This window comes from Exophiala spinifera (assembly GCF_000836115.1).
Source record: "Exophiala spinifera strain CBS 89968 unplaced genomic scaffold supercont1.1, whole genome shotgun sequence".
Taxonomy (NCBI): Eukaryota; Fungi; Ascomycota; class Eurotiomycetes; order Chaetothyriales; family Herpotrichiellaceae; genus Exophiala; species Exophiala spinifera.
In genome coordinates, this window is record NW_015622513.1 from 5890457 (window position 1) to 5906051 (window position 15595).

General features: G+C 53.4%; 5 protein-coding genes across 5 annotated transcripts in view; 1 reads left to right on the plus strand and 4 right to left on the minus strand.

The window, feature by feature from the left end:
* PV08_02160 (uncharacterized protein) overlaps positions 1 to 1963 on the minus strand; it is a gene marked incomplete at both ends in the record, with an annotated part of 2689 nt that extends 726 nt beyond the window's left edge. The window contains 5 exons of the mRNA XM_016376520.1: positions 107 to 780; positions 989 to 1135; positions 1207 to 1302; positions 1457 to 1695; positions 1803 to 1963. Coding sequence (XP_016241796.1) covers positions 107 to 780; positions 989 to 1135; positions 1207 to 1302; positions 1457 to 1695; positions 1803 to 1963 — 1317 coding nt within the window. The remainder of the gene's footprint in view (positions 1 to 106; positions 781 to 988; positions 1136 to 1206; positions 1303 to 1456; positions 1696 to 1802) is intronic.
* Positions 1964 to 3214: 1251 nt separating this feature from the next.
* PV08_02161 (uncharacterized protein) lies at positions 3215 to 4151 on the minus strand (the record flags this gene model as incomplete). Its single annotated transcript, XM_016376521.1, has 2 exons — positions 3215 to 3405; positions 3581 to 4151. The coding sequence occupies 2 exons, from the start codon at positions 4149 to 4151 to the stop codon at positions 3215 to 3217; spliced, it is 762 nt and encodes a 253-aa protein (XP_016241797.1).
* A 919-nt stretch (positions 4152 to 5070) lies between these two features.
* On the plus strand, positions 5071 to 7362 carry PV08_02162 (uncharacterized protein; the record flags this gene model as incomplete). The annotated part of the gene is made up of 8 exons (XM_016376522.1): positions 5071 to 5266; positions 5467 to 5734; positions 5803 to 5867; positions 5954 to 6032; positions 6099 to 6248; positions 6301 to 6564; positions 6627 to 6760; positions 6824 to 7362. 8 exons carry the CDS (start codon positions 5071 to 5073, stop codon positions 7360 to 7362), a joined length of 1695 nt encoding a protein of 564 aa, XP_016241798.1.
* A 1014-nt stretch (positions 7363 to 8376) lies between these two features.
* PV08_02163 (uncharacterized protein) lies at positions 8377 to 10286 on the minus strand (the record flags this gene model as incomplete). The annotated part of the gene is made up of 3 exons (XM_016376523.1): positions 8377 to 8450; positions 8530 to 9837; positions 9905 to 10286. 3 exons carry the CDS (start codon positions 10284 to 10286, stop codon positions 8377 to 8379), a joined length of 1764 nt encoding a protein of 587 aa, XP_016241799.1.
* Positions 10287 to 12225: 1939 nt separating this feature from the next.
* PV08_02164 (uncharacterized protein) lies at positions 12226 to 13730 on the minus strand (the record flags this gene model as incomplete). Its single annotated transcript, XM_016376524.1, has 2 exons — positions 12226 to 12672; positions 12729 to 13730. 2 exons carry the CDS (start codon positions 13728 to 13730, stop codon positions 12226 to 12228), a joined length of 1449 nt encoding a protein of 482 aa, XP_016241800.1.
* Positions 13731 to 15595: the final 1865 nt, after the last annotated feature.

A 15595-nucleotide genomic window follows, 5' to 3' on the forward strand; every position in this document is an offset into this window, starting at 1 on the left:
GAGAGAGAGAGAGAGAGAGAGAGAGAGAGAGAGAGAGAGAGAGAGAGAAAGAGAGAGAGAGAGAGAGAGAGAGAAAGGGAAAGATGCGAGAGATGGCACAACTCACCGATGGCAATGCACAGCCTTGTCCCCAGTTCCCCGTCGGCCCATTGACGACAAAGTAATTGGGGAACTTTGGCGCCGTGATACTGAGGTAAATGTTCGGTGTCTCCTTCCATTCCTCCTGCATGACGGCGCCGTCGACGCCGGTGATGCGGAAATGGGGGACGTAAGCGATGTCAAAGCCCGTCGCGCAGGCGACCATGTCGAAGGCCATCTCCTCCCCGCTCGCCGTGACGATGCCGGTCTCGGTGAAGTGCGAGATTTCCTCGTGCACGACGCGCACGTGGTCCTGCACCAGAGTCTCCAGGTAGCCTTCCCCGGGAGTCAGTCTCCGGCAGCCAGGAGACCACTGGGGGATGAATTTCCGCTTGAGCTCTTCGTGGCCGGGGCCGATGCGGGCGAGCATGCTGGCACGCATGCCCTCTCGCGCCTGGAGGTTGAGGCTCGTGCCGCGGAGGAACAGGGGAAACATCTCGGTGAGGGCGGATTCGAGTCGTTTGCGATACCGCAGATGGAACTCCGGGTCGTCGCGGAACCGCCGCTTCTCGGCCTCGACGTAGTGGTGTTTGCCCGCCGCCGCGGGCTTCTGAGAATCCACGTCGATCTGCTGTACGTCGCTGGCAATCTGAGGCGCGATCCAGGTCATGTTGCGTGCGAAGACCGTCAGATTCTCGGCCCCTGTGTTTTCCCAGCGTCAGTCAGCCAGTCAGCCCGTCAGCCAGTCCCATATATATGCACGACGACTTTGCAGTTAGTATACACCATCCATTGCTTTTCTATTCTTGGTTTTTTTTTCCCGCAGGTTTTCTTTTTTTTCATATTGAAAACAAAGGGAACGGGGTTGTGCCAACATCCCAGCTGACGATACATCGTCATTTGAACTCACCTTTGGCCAAATGAGGCACCATCTGGACCGAGCTGGATCCAGTTCCTAACACAGCCACCTTCTTCCCTTGCCAGGTGGCCGACGTGTCCCAGTTGGCACTGTGCAAGAGTTGGCCTTTATAAGACGAAAGTCCTTCGATCGCGGGCCCTGTACGGGATTTTGTCACGATGAGACACGGACTCCCTCTTGAGGAAAAATCAGGAGAAAGCGACACTCACACTTCCACTTGTTCACCACACCAGAGCCGTTGATCAAGACGTTGCAGCGGGTCGTGAATATTTTGCCGTCATCACTCTTCTTCAGCTCGACAATCCCTGTTGCGGTTGAGAAACCCCACATTGTCAGAAGAAAAAGAGGTGGCTTCACATGTCATATAGTATACTTTGTGGCTGTGCGAGACCTTGAAATGACTGATTGCCTATCCCCGGCTGAAGAAGGGCCAAGGGCGAAGGGCGCAGGAACACTCACATTCCGCCGAGGCTTCGTCCCACGTCGCACTCAGGACTTCCGTGTTGAGCCGAATGTAAGGGGCCAACTTGTGATTGTCGTGAAAGCGCTCAAAATACGTCTGGATCTCGTCCGAATACGAGTAGAAGCCCGACCATTCGGTCGACGGCTCGAAGGAATAGGTGTAGGTGTGGGCGGGGATGTCGCATGCACAACCGGGGTACCTGTTTTCCCACCAAGTGCCGCCGATGGAAGGGTTTCTGTGTGTGTATGTGAAAAAGTCAAGAGGTCAGCGATCGGGACCCGCAGAGACAACATGGACCAGAGGTGTTTTTTTTTTGAAGACCAGATCTGAGGAGGAGCTCACTTCTCGTAGCAGATCAACTCATAATTGCTCAGCCACCTCTTCGCCTTGTACGCCAGTAACAGGCCCGACGCACCCGCACCAACGTGGATGATCTTGATCTTGCGTGGTTCTGAGTGGTACTGTGGGAGCACATCGCATTGATCGACCACTTTTGAGATCATGGTGGCGATGTCGAAAGGGGGGGACGGCTGGGCTGGCAACGAAATGAACTTCCTCAAACAGAGTGGACAAAGACAGGGCCCGGCGATTGATTGCAGGTAAATAGGAAGAATCCGGACACGCAGCGGTATGGTTCGCACTTTTGATCCCAGCCCTTACTACAGAAACGATCGTACGCAGAATAAAGAGAATGACAAATGGTGCCGTTAGTCCTCCCGTGCTCATGTGAGTACTGACTCGGGCTGCGCTCGTCGTTTCTGGTTCCATGGGCTGCGACTTTGTTGATCAACAGCCGAGGCAGGAGACGGACAATGAGGAGAGGTTCTCCATCACACAAGAAGAGATGGTCAGGCTGTTCGCAGGTGTTTTGTGTCCCACAATCCGATGTCCACGCTCTCTCTAAGTGGGCATACTCCAAAGACTCTGCCTAGAAAACAAAAAGCAGGGTTGAGGGTAGAGGATGTCCCCCAGGATTACCGACGTGGAGAATCCAGAGGGAGCGACTACTCGTATGTGCATGACGGAGCCCGCGCGAGACACGTCGTGATGGGTGGAGAATAATAGAGGGACAGTCAGCGAGGGATTACTATCCCAGCCCTCCCCCCCCCTCCCTTGGGGCCCCGCAGAGGAAGATGAAGCTGATTCGCTAGAGTCGAACCGCAGATAACGCTGGGGTCAGAGATGAGAAGGACGCTCGAGAATACGCTCGAGCAATACGCTGATGGATTTTTCATCGAAGTATGCGAGCTCATACTGGCGAACCCATTCTTTGCATCGAGGCTGCCAATCAGCTTTGCTGTATGTTTATGTCTGTCAGTGGGCACGAGTCAAGGTGATGTCGACAATTCTCCTGTTGCACAGGAGCCGAGCCTGCATTCCCACACCATGTCTTCGGCAGAGGAAGGTGAGTTGCTCTAGGGATTGAAACACCCATCACCGTGGAATATACCGTCATGTTATCTTTCTTCTCTGGGTGTGGTAAGCACTGCCAGATTTTGGTGACGATTCATCTAGGTACAGGTACAAGGCATTGACAAGATTTATCGTGACCATATTGGCATTGATGGATATTGTGGTCGCACATCTCGCTTCTAAAATGTGCATGACGAGCCCCTCATCTATATCACTTATGCAGTGTAAATACGAATTTTTGCGTCCACGATGCTTTGGTTTGGTTGGTGTCCTCCTCAGCGCGTGTGACTTGCATATTGTTCTCCACGTTTGCCTCTCTTCTATCTCAAGAGCTCCCAAGCTCAACTGTGGCCCCCGGATACCGCGAGGACTTCACCCGCAACATAACTCGATTCGTCAGATAGGAGAAACGCCACGGCATTGGCGATCTCGGAGGGTTCCGCGACACGACCAAGCGGATTAGAGGGGAGGGTTTCGAGGAACCCCTCCTCCTCTTTCACGCGGACCTTGAATGCAGCTGTGGCGGTGGTGCCTACATGGATGGTGTTTTCGACGGTCAGTCCAGGTCCAGTCATACACGTAAGCCTGAGGAGGGAGGGGGGATGATAACGGGGCCGAACTGCTGCATCGGTGAACAACCACGCGTGATGAATGGCCGTGCCTCCGTACTTGTACAGGGGGACAGAGAAATGCGAAAAACGACGTACCAGGAGCGACGGAATTGGTACGAATGCCAAACTTGCCAAAATCTTCCTGCCACGCCCGCGACAGCCCGATGACGGCGTGCTTGGTCGCGCAGTAGACGGCCAGCCCGCTCACGCCCCTGAGGCCGGCACCGCTGGCAATGTTGACAATGCTGCCTCTCGAGTTGAAGGGGCCCAGGGGTTTCTGGACCTGCATCGCCCGCAGAGCCGCGGTGCCGTAGTTCCACACGCCGCCGATGTTGACGGCGATCATGCGATCGTAGGCCTCGTCCGAGGCGATGGGGCCCTCGAATAATCCGATCCCAGCGTTGTTGACGAGGCCGTCAAGCCGGCCCGCCCGACTGACCACGTCGGCAATGTATCTCCTCGCAGTCGCTCGGTCAGAGGTATCGATACCGCCCTCGAAGTGAACTTTGCCCTTCTCGATCCACGGCTTCAACTCATCCGCGGGGGCTTGGGCCATGTCGACTGTCCAGACGGTGGCGCCACGTGCGGCCAGGAGAAGCGTTGTTGCTAGGCCTATCCCAGACGCTGAGCCGGTGACGACGATGTTCCGGCCTTCTTGGGACGCCATGTTTTCTCTTTCTGGCTGTCGGCTTCTGCCTCTGTCTCAGCAGCCTTTACTTCTGACGGGACCTGGCACCGCACAAAACATTGCCGGACAGGGGACAAGAGAATTTAAAGGGCGCGGCATTTGTCGTGTCGGCCTCGGCTGTGCACTTTGGGAGGAGGTGGTTATTAAGTTGTGGGCGCGATATAAGTCGCTTGCCGAGGGACTCTTTGCAATGTTGGAGCATCTATACCAGGTGGATAGGAGTGGAACGCCAAGGAGCGGTCTGCACAGAAAGCACTGTGGAGAGAGAGGTGGGTCTCGTTGCTGTGTGGGCTAGGAGATTCTGGAGAGGCATCTTTACGAAGGGCGAGTAAGCTATTTCTCCGTCATCGGTAGTATACTTCGTATTTCAGCAATGGTGGTCTCCCACACTGACAAATTGCGAATCCGCCAGCGACTCGGCTACGCTCTGCCGTGATTCGAGACGCGAATGAGATGTCAGGAAGCACGTCGCCATGTATTGGGTGCTCTCATGAGTTTACCCTGTATACGGTACTGACATTGAACAAATCTTCCAAGTCATCCCGGGATGGGACTAATGATGGCAATGCCTCTTCATGACTCAGAATCAACCGACTCGTCCCTGTTTCTCTGGTGTCTACAGCACGCTCTTACGCAAGACATAGTGTCCGGGGTCCTGGTTTGCGTCCACTCCACTTGGTGCCATTTCCCCACGGGGCATCGTGCCTGTACAGAGTCAGGGTGCCCATCTTCTCTAACCCCCGTTTAGACTTTCATGTATATAAGATCTCGGTTCAATCTCTGCTTGATGCTCCCCGGGGTCCAGTGCTTATACCATCCCTTTTAACCCCATTGACGTTGATCATTTGGCCAGGCAGCCGTTCACGACGCGACACATTGTCAGAGTAGGGAGAACGACATGGAAAGCCCACCCGACCAAAAGTCCGAGGTTATGCACAAGGAGGAGGAGGCCCAGATTTCCTCTAAGCATCAGGGGATCACGGGCGTGGATGACGAGTCAGCGCAGGTTGTCAAGAATGATGATTCTGACGGACATGTCAACTGGACCTGGAAGCAGATCATAGCCACGGTCTCTTTGTGCGGTGTCTATGTCGGTAAGTCCCTACCTCCTTCATGCCCGGGTTGTAAAGACAAGGGCACACGAAGGTTTCGTCGATGGCGCGGTTGAGACTTGCGGCTGACGAAAACCGACTTCGTTCGAGGGACAGGTTCTCAAATCCCTCTGTATTTCGTAGGAGGTGAGCCACACACGTTTTCGACCCCGGATCATCTCCTTCTGACTCCTCTGTTCCAGGGAGTTTGACTTACATTGCTGCGGACCTGGGGTCTGCCTCGGCCGGCTGGATCCCTGTGGCCAACTCGCTCGCTCTAGCCGCCGTGTGCCCCTTCTGTGGCTACCTGCAGGACATGTTCGGGAAGCGCAACATTTCGATTCTGGGATCATCTCTCATCCTATTGGGTGTGATCCTCACAGCAACGACTAAATCGTTTGCACAAGCAGTCGCGGGGATGACCCTGGCCGGCGGTGGTGCTGCCATAGGCGAGCTCACAGCACTTGCTGGGTAAGTCGACCATTGAATGCAGGGCGGTTGGCCTCCTTGCTGGAGGAGCTGACGGTTGCGTCTTCCAGTGTTGCAGAGCTCGTGCCGGTCAAGAAGCGTGGCATCTACCTGGCCTGCGTCACCTTCTTCATCGGTGAGAAAACCCCCCAACCTCGGCGTGGGGCCTTGCAAGAAAAACAATTAGAGGTAAAGGATCAAGCAGCTGATCGAGACTTTCAGCACCGTTCTTCCCATACGTCCTGTACTCCCAGCTGCTCTCTGCGCATGCCACCTGGAAATGGGGAATGTGGATCACTCTGTAGGCACATGTTCTCTCCATCTCACCCTTGCCGAAGAGCAATGGACTGACCTGCAAATTGATCAGTATATACAACGGAATCTTCTTTGTGGGAGTCCTGTTATTCTACTTCCCGGATTCTCGCATTCTGAGGAAGGGCAGACTGAGCCGGTTGGAAATTGCGAAAAGGATCGACTACATTGGAGCTTTTCTCTCAATCACGGGAATTATCCTCTTGTGAGTCAACCGTCGTTACTCTTGTGGTTTCCTGACTGACTATGTCGGACAGCCTCGTGGCGCTTCAGTCCGGGGGGTCGTCCCGCCCTTGGGTGAGTGCATACGTGTTATGTATGCTGTTCATTGGCGCCGCTTTGATCGCGGCGTTCGTGGTCTGGGAGTGGAAAGGGGCCAAATACCCAATGGTCCCTCGAGATTTGTTCGCGGGCCAGCGCGTCGTCGCCATCGCACTGGCTGTGGCGTTCGTGTCTGGAATGAATTTCTACTCCATGATCAACTTTGCACCTCTCACATACTCCACGGTCTTTGATCCCGAGTACGGTTTGCCTTTCCCGCCGTTCGCTGACAACCAGAGATGCTGACCGGCGCGCAACGCAGTCCCATCCAAGTCGGAGTCAAAGGCCTTGGGTACTCGATTGCCATCACCGTGGGCGCCAGTGTGATGAATGCGGCACTCACCATCCTCAAGGGCCACAACCGTGAGATTCTGCTGGTCTCGTGCGTTCTCATGAGTAAGTGAATGTCGGCCGACAACGATGACGGACTGAAACATGTGCTGATTCCTCCGGTCGTAGCCGCCTTCACCGGAAGCATGGCCGCCGTCAAGCCCGACAACCCAGGACTCGCTGTGGCGCTGGCAACTGTCGCGGGCTTCGGGATTGGAGGAGTGATCGTGCCCTCGGCGACCATTGCCATGACGGCCTGCCCTGACTCCCTGATCGCAACGGCAACGGCCCTGACACTCACGATCAGATTTGTCGGCGGCTCGATCGGCTATTCCATCTACTACAACGTCTTCACGGAGAAACTGACATCCAAACTCCCGACGACGGTCGGTGCATATGCGGTTCAGGCTGGCCTCCCCGAGTCGTCGGTCGCCGAGTTCGTCGCCAGTTTTCTCACGGCCCCGGCAACCGCCGCCAACGTCACAGGTGTCACCCCCGCGATTCTCCAGGCGGCGACGGTTGGCAGCCGCTGGGGATACGCAGATGCGCTCAGGTATGTCTGGTATGTCAGTATCCCATTTGGGGTCTTGTCCGTCGTCGGATGCTTCTTGATTGGGGACATCTCAAGGTTCATGACGAACCGGATTGCGGTGCAGATCAAGCACTAGTTAGTTAGAAAGCACGGTCCCCGGCTGCTCAAGCGATCGAGGCAAAACACAGATCTTCATGGTGTGAACGCTCATTCTCACCATACTTGGCCGTTGGCACAGTCCGAGACATTGATGAGTGTACTGTGGATGGAAAAAACTGTGGGGTCAAAAAAAAAAATACAATTGCCCACCTCTGGCCCGAAACGGGTATTGTAGTTAGCACAGGAGCTACAGTAACTACAATAACTACATTACCGATCGTCGGTTTTCCCCGCGGCTGCCGGGCCCGGCATGCTGCTTTGACGAGTCCGTCGTGATGGAATGAATGGCCCCGGCATTGATGGAGGAGCCTTGGGTGGTCAACCCCCGACAACCGTCGAGGAATAATCCAAAAGTGGTACTTGTGATAAACATGGCAACATTACCATACTGTATACCCTTACCTGACGGGCAGGAGGGGGGGGGGGTTGTTCTCGTTCTCGAGTGCAGGTATTCGGTAGAGCCACCGTAAGATATTCAAAGGTGCCCCCCCCTTACGGTGGGATGATAACCACCTACAGGTTTCTATCGTACACAAAAGAATAACAATGCCTACTGACCCTGTACAACCCTCCCCTCCCGGCATCAAAACCCCCTTGCTTCTTCCCCCTTTACTCTCTCCCTCTTATACACAGAACACAGAACGGAAAAATAGGGACCAGAGAACAATAAAAGAAAAGAAAAGAACGCGCAAAGCAAAGCAGGAAAAAACAAGGAAGATAAGAATCTCCATCGCATATCTATCCCTATTCATAGCCTACTAACCTTACTAGACGTGGTGCATCCCTTCCTTTTCTCATTCTTTTCCTCAGCTGGCCAGACTCGACGCTTTCATACCAAGTTCCCAGAAAAAAAAAACAATAATCCCAAATACCTAATACAGCGGAGTCGATGGCACGTGCCTGTCTCTTTTGCCTTCCCTTGCCTTGCTATCAAGGTAATGGATAGAGCCTGGGTAAGGGAAATTGAAACTATTCTTGGCCATGATATTGATTACTCTCGGGACACGTCACGGCCAAAGAACTTGGCCTTGACCCAGTCGAAAGCAACCAGAATACGATTTCGTGCTGCGGAAAGAAAAAAGTGTTAGTGGTCAATCATAGTCTCTACAACTCCACCAATTCAAAAGACAAAAAGAAAACTTACTGCTAAAGCACATGCTCAAATAGGCACTCTTCCAGAACAGATAAGTCATGGTACCACCCGAGGCAATGTTGCCGCTGAACCAAGACACGTCCGCCACAGCCTTTTCGGCACCAATGTAGGCCAAAGATCCTTGATGCGAATACTGAAAGGGACCGATCTGCTTGATACGGCGAAGCTGTCGTTGACGCTCGTTGATCTCGTTCAGAATGACGGTACGTTCGTCTGGCTTGGCCGTGGCTTGCTTGGCCGACAGTTGCTTGAGTTCGGTTTCGAGGGCATCAGTCTTGGCCATGGTGTTGAAGAGACGGGCGAGGAAAGCACCTTCCTGGGCTGCGACCTGGGCGGTGGGAGCGTAGTTGGCGACGGCACAGTCACCCACGGCCCAGATGTTTTCCGAGCCATTCACAACCAGATACTCGTTCACTTCCAGACCGCGGCGAGCGTTCTTTTGTGCAGGGATCTGTTGCATGAGATCCTTGACCAAAGGGCGGAGAGCGTTACCAGTGGCCCACACGAGCAGACCGTAGGGGATCTTTTCGAGGGCCTTGGTTCCATCTGGCTTGTTTACTTCGGCTTCGATGTATTTATCGGTGACATTCTTGACCATGGTCTTTGTGCGAATGTCAATGTGTTCCTCCTTGAAAGATGACTCGGTGTACTCGATCAGCTGTTTGCTGAACATGGGCAGGACATTGGGAAGGGCTTCGACCAAGGTGACATGGAAGTCGTCCTTGATCTGCGGAACCCACTTGAGGAGATCTTCCTGGAAGAAATCCTGAAGCTCACCGGCGAACTCGACTCCGGTGGGACCACCGCCAACCACAACCATGTGCAAGAGTCGCTTGATTTCCTCGGGGGGTTGGTCCTTGAAAGTTGCAGTTTCCACGCAGTCCATGATCTGCTTCCGGATCTTTTGGGCGTCACCGACCTCCTTCAAGAAACAAGCATGTTCGCGAACACCGGGGATACCAAAGGTAGCATTTTCCGCACCGACACCGACGACGAGCATATCGAAAGGAATTTCTGTCTCTATCGCATCGCCTTTGATATCGGAGTCATCTTTGGCATAGACGATTTTCTTTTCGTAGTCGACCTTTGTGGCTTCAGCTTCGTAGAACTGCACTCGTGCCTTTTTGTGTCGCAGGATGTTCCGGATGGGCTCCATGATCGAGCGGTGTTCGATAGTGCCGGTGGTGCATGAGGGAAGCAGGGGCGTGAACAGGAAGTAGTTCCGAGGCGAGATGACGATAACATTGTAGTTTTCAGTGTCCAAGTTCTTGAGCAAGGAGACCGATCCCCAACCGGTACCTGAGGTCCCAAAAAGTGTCAGCCATGTGATTTTTCAGCTACGGGTCAGAACACGGGAGCTACGAACCCAGTATCACCAGGGTCTTCTTGCTCGGGTCGGGCTCGAACTGCTCTGCTGGATTCCTGCCTTCCCAGATTTGATATCCGGTGTATCCGATCAGAGCAAACGTCGACAGATAGGTGGCGCGCCAGATGAAGCGTAAGAACATGAAGCGCTTCTTCGGCTTCGGGGTCGGGGAGAGGGTGGCTTCAGGAGCATCTGCGTAGGTGCGACGGAAGGACTGCTGGAGAAGAGGTCGAGGGAGGAACTGCGGCGTCTTGGGGGCGATCGCAGGGCATGATGGCTTTGCCCGACGAAGGGAGCTTGAGGCAAGGGATGAGGATATCGACCTGCGTGACGCAATCGAGAAGCTCACGGGCTTCATGCGCAGGGCGACTTTGCTCGCCATGGCCGGCAGGAGAGGGATGTTGGGTCGGACGAAACGAGAGGCGTCAAGGGGAAAGCATTAGGAGAAGTAGCCAAGCTGGTGTGAACGATCGCAGTCGCCGGAGGAGGCGCGAGGGTACAGAGGATTGATGAGTGCGAGTATCGGTATAGAGGATGATGATTATTATGACTACTATGTAGCTTTGGCAGCAGCAGAAACAAGAGATACGGATATTTTTTTATGGCGACCCGCGGATGACAGCACCAGCGGATGCCACATGGGCTCCAACAAAACGAAATCAGTGGAGTCTACGGTAGGGTCTAGTGGTCTACAAAGCAGTCTAGTTTCTGGGTTCTCGTCGTTGCTCGTTGTAGTAAAAGGTGGCTAGTGTCGTCTGCAGAGATCCCCTGGTATCCGGTAGACGAGAATGGATCCTGATAAGCGGTGCGTGGTGTGGTGATGTGTGAGTTCGTGACTGAGCAGAGAGCAGAGAGAGACTCGTGGGCTGCGGTCCAGATGCTATCTCGCCATGAGTGTTGAGCGGACGAGTGAGTTCCCATGACTTCCCTCGCCAGCTTGAACTGCACAAGGACCTGGAGTTATCTAGACCCTTATCTGGGCTTTGGGAGGATTTGTTGAGCCTCCATGGAGGTTGTGAGCTTGTTTTGATGAGGCTGTCGTCGATATTCGCGACTGGTGCGGACCAACTGTAAGTTAAGGCCTCTACCCAGCTAACCCTAAGCGATCTAACTAATACAGGTACCTAAAGGAGGCAACCTTGTGGGCTCTTTAGGCTCTCTACCTTGGACTCTCCAGGCTCTGTTACTTTGATTATTAGCTGGAGCTGAGCCCGATGTCCAGCTCTCCGGATGCCCGTAATGGGCTTCCCGTCGCCCCCCCAAGCCGCCAATTGACGCCGCCTAAATTGAATCTTATCGGCTTTACCGGTGCCGCCTAAAACATCTTCCGCAGGCCCCAACGCTCTCGCTTCTCCGGTCACGGATTCTCACTCCTAAAACGTCGATATGATCCAACCACAAAACAGTTATTTCGATTAGTTACCGTCAAGCGGTCAATCAACGTACTGTAGATACTCTACGGGGTACAGAGGACTCGGTTCATTATGGTTTACTACCAGGTAACCAACTAGGTAGCCACTAACTCACTAACTCAACCACTAGTAACTAGTTAATTGTCGGTATCAAAGCTCCGTACAGCCTTTTTTCTTTCCAATTCACACCGGCAAAAAGGAAGTTGGTCCCGAACCGCCGTTTCGGTCATGAAGCAGCATCGATTTTCCATCTGCCATGTGCCTTTTGCCCTTGCATAAGGTACAATATCTGTGAATCCACACCATTCGATGCACCCATGGTACTCGTATACCAGCCTGTCTTCTAACTAGCTACCTTTGGTCCGGATCCCACTCTTATCGCCTCGAACCCCTGTGCAGCCTTGTCTTCCTACCTATTGTACCTCCCTACCTAAGGTACACTAACGAGGTACCTAGAGACCTCACCTCAAGTCATGCGTGAATCCTTCATCACTCAGCGAATTATCCAAGTCTGTTCCTTCAGGCCTACTGAGACGTGTAGAAGATGCATACATTCCAAAAACATTCGTCTGCCCGTCATCTGTTGGTAGGTATCCAGAGCCTTTCTGTATTCAGTATTCAAACTCGCCTCCTGTGCGGTGTCACAACCACCCACAATGACCTCAACCTCTATGGAGATGCAAACGGATCCCGAATCCTCAACAAAATGATAGAGACCGAGAACTCTCATAACCTTCAAAGAACCCAACATTCATCAGACTCCGTTTTAGTCATCCAAATGGGCCTCAAAAGACCGAGAATGTGCGGCCTCGCCCTTTTCTTCCTTCTCGGGTCGAAGGTGCAGTCATGAACCTCTCGGAAGAGCCTCGTGGATTGCAAATGCATCAATATACGCGACATGCTTCACCGTCACCCACTCTTGTCCGTCATCTCCACATCGTGATCTTTCGAAGACAAGATCTTTTCCGCCTCGTCCTTGCCTTCTGGCGTCAGTTCCGGTCCAGGTTCTTCCTCCTCGGTCTCGGCCTCATGGATGACCATCTGCCTGATCTCTTCTGAATCCTGGTCCGAAATGGCGTGTTCTGCCACCACCCCAGAATGACGTCGGGCCTCCGAAACTATCATCTCGGCTTCGCTAATAGCACCCTTATCTTTATCACCTTCCGCTTCCACCCCGATGCCAATCTTGGTGTTCTGCTGCAGTTTGTTCGAATCGAAACGGACAACCATCACCGACAGATTATCTGTAGAGAATCGCGCAAGCGCATAATCGACCAACATTTTCGAGGCTTGTTGAGGATCTTGCACGTTGCGGACCAAGTCCACCGCCTCCTGATCAGAGCAAACATCCCATAACTATGCCGTCGTTAGTAACGTCCCTGATTTTGCGAGCTCGAGAAGGCAAGACTTACCCCATCACAGGCCAGGATTAAAAACTCATCTTGATCAGGCTGAATGACAGTTTCTGTGGTATACGGATGCCCGGTGACCAGGTCTTTGAGGTAAGAATCTCCCAGCGCGCGAGTGACAGCCAGCACTCCATTCACCCGATTGTTCAGGATCAGTCCGCCGGCTTTCGTGATCCGTCTGCCTTCGTTTTCATCCATTCCCTTGTGATCGTATGAGAGGCGAAGTGCTTTTCCGTTTCGACATAGCACGATTCGTGCATCTCCGACGTTGGCAGTATACAGAACTCGCTGCCGTGTAGCCTTGGTCTTGGCCTCTTGGATCGCTGCAGCTGCAGCCTCGGCCGTCGAGTTGGAGCGCGGCGTGGCCTCGTTCGTCTCGTCCTTTTTCTCGTTCTTCTCGTTCTTCTCCGCCTCTTTGGCTGCTGCCGCCGCTAATGCTGCGATCGCCTGCGAGCCGGTCGCGGAATTGTTGGTGGGAACTCGGTCCTCCCATCTCAGCACGGCGGTAATGGCTGTGCATCCACTGTTCTTCAGGGGCAGTTTCTCCAACTGGTTGTCAGCCGAGGTATAGGTTTGGTCGAGCAGCTCTGGGACGGGTGTGTTGGGGTGTTTGCGCATCAAATCCTCCAAGATGATGTGTAATTTCTTTCCGCACCATTCAGCGGCAAAGGTCCCAGCGTGTCCGTCGAAAATAGCAAAGTAGCCATTGTCAGTCTCAACCACGTGATGCGCAGGCTCCGAAGGTACCGATGTCAAGCTGTTTCGATCTTCGATGGATTTCTTCTGGGTGAGCGCATTCTCAGTCAAGACGGGCGCCGGGGTGCCCAGGAAGTTATAGAGGTAGGAATGGGTGTCTTCCATAGTCCGGCGACATTTCTTGTTCTTGTCCTCGGTGACTCCGACCAAGAAGGAAGAGTTGGGTGTCGGACGAGACTCGCCGGCCGAATTGTTGAGCGAGCCTTGAGGCACACTCAAGGCGGCGTCCGTCTTGGATAGCTTTTGCATGGGTGTTTGCGGTCCGTCCTTGTCTCCGTGGATGAGCGAGTTTTTGGCTTGGGTGAATATTTCTTTCGCTTTGGCGCTACTACTCCTGCGCTTCTTCGGCTCGTCTTTGGGCGAGGCGGTTGTGTCTTCAGTAAGCTTTCGTGCGGGCGTTTCGGACTGGTGGTTTAGGTCGCTGGTTTTGAGGGGGACGGGACTGTTGGGCGACCCTGTCACATTGGCAGAGCCGTCTGTACTGGAACGAGACTGTGGAAATTCCCCGTCGGCATCCTTCTCTTTCTTCCCAAACACGCGGTTCAGAAAGCCTCCATGCGTGGAGGTTCTCCGCTCAGTGGTGCCCGCCAGCTTGAAAAGCTTGATGAGATGGGCGGCGGATGAGATGGCAGATGTGACAGCGACGGAGCAAGGAGGTCACCTGGGAACAGAGAAGGGACAGGAGCCGAGTTGGGTTGAGTCGAGTCGAGGTGATGCAACTGGCTGAAAGTGAGGCGCAGGCGGCTAGGGACGAGGTTAGGCCAAGTTCGATCGGTCGAGTCCCACGGCAGCGGCAGAGGAATGGCACACCAGTGCCGTACGAGGAGCGTGAGATTGGGAGGAGTGGTAGGGCGGGTGAGAGGAGGTCGCAAGGTGGAAGGATGACCTGGCCAATGTTGTATTTGTGGCTTGGGTGGTCACGCACAGCTCAAAGATTCAGGAACACAAAGAGGAATGCGAGCAGCCAGGAAGAACCAGAGGAGACGAGAGGAGCCTGGAGGGGTGGGAATGATGTAGTACCGTAGGACAGAGGAGGGATAAAGGGAATTAATTATGTGGGGGAAGATGGCTTGAAGGAACGTGGAGGGGAAGATCTTAGCACCAATTTATTAATATTGCAAAGCCTGAGTCTGGGATGAAGAGCGAGTCCATGACAGCATAGCCTCGCGTTTAGGCACTAGGTTCGGTAGTACCCAAGGTACTTGAGGGAGCGTGCCTCTGAGGCATTTTGAGTCTCTGATGCAAAGCGTATTTAACTACAAGTACGCTGTACTGTGTACCTACTGTAGGTAAGTGTCAATGGGTGTTAAAGGTGCCTAGCGAGCACTCACTAGGCTTGCCCGGGGGAATAACTAAGGAGGTTTGTCGGTCTTTTTTATGCTTAGCCACAGGCCTGGACCGAGGTAATATTCCACATGCATAACCTGTAGCTTCGGCACATTTCGCTCCCTGGAATGCCTGTGAAATGATCACTTGGGGTCCCTACAGGTACCTCTACCTCTAGCTACAGTATCTACCCAGGTACCTAAGGTCCTCCGTATCTAACTAGAACTCTAGGTACCTTTATAGGCACCTCACATTATGTGTGTACCTGTCGCCATTATAGGTACCTACCTTAGGTAAGGTGAGGCGAGGTACCACCAGGCACCACTGTTTGATCCCCTGCGCACAATCACGCTGATTTTTAAACCACAGTAGTGATCACCACAACTCTACTACGTCCCGCCCTCTTAGGACCGAGACGCTCATTGATTCTCCGTGCTCGGTCATAAGGTGCTGTACGACTGCAGCCTGCGGTATAGATTCAATTCACGGACAGTCAGACACTAGCTAGTAGTTGGTTCTCAACTAAATTGATGAACAGGTATTTTGAGTAGCCTTCGATGTCCTCGAATCGATGTCCTGAGTCAAGCCTTGGTATGGAAGGCCCATAAACGCTCAAAAGCTGTATGATTGCGAATACGCTGATCTACCTCACGTCCGAGGATAAATGAATATTATTTTCACTCCCACTCCCACCTTCAACCCACAATTCGGTTTCAACCTCGTCTTCAACCCTCGCCAGCGAATTCCTGGAGACACCTGAGTCTTTAGATAACTAGCTTTTCCTTTTA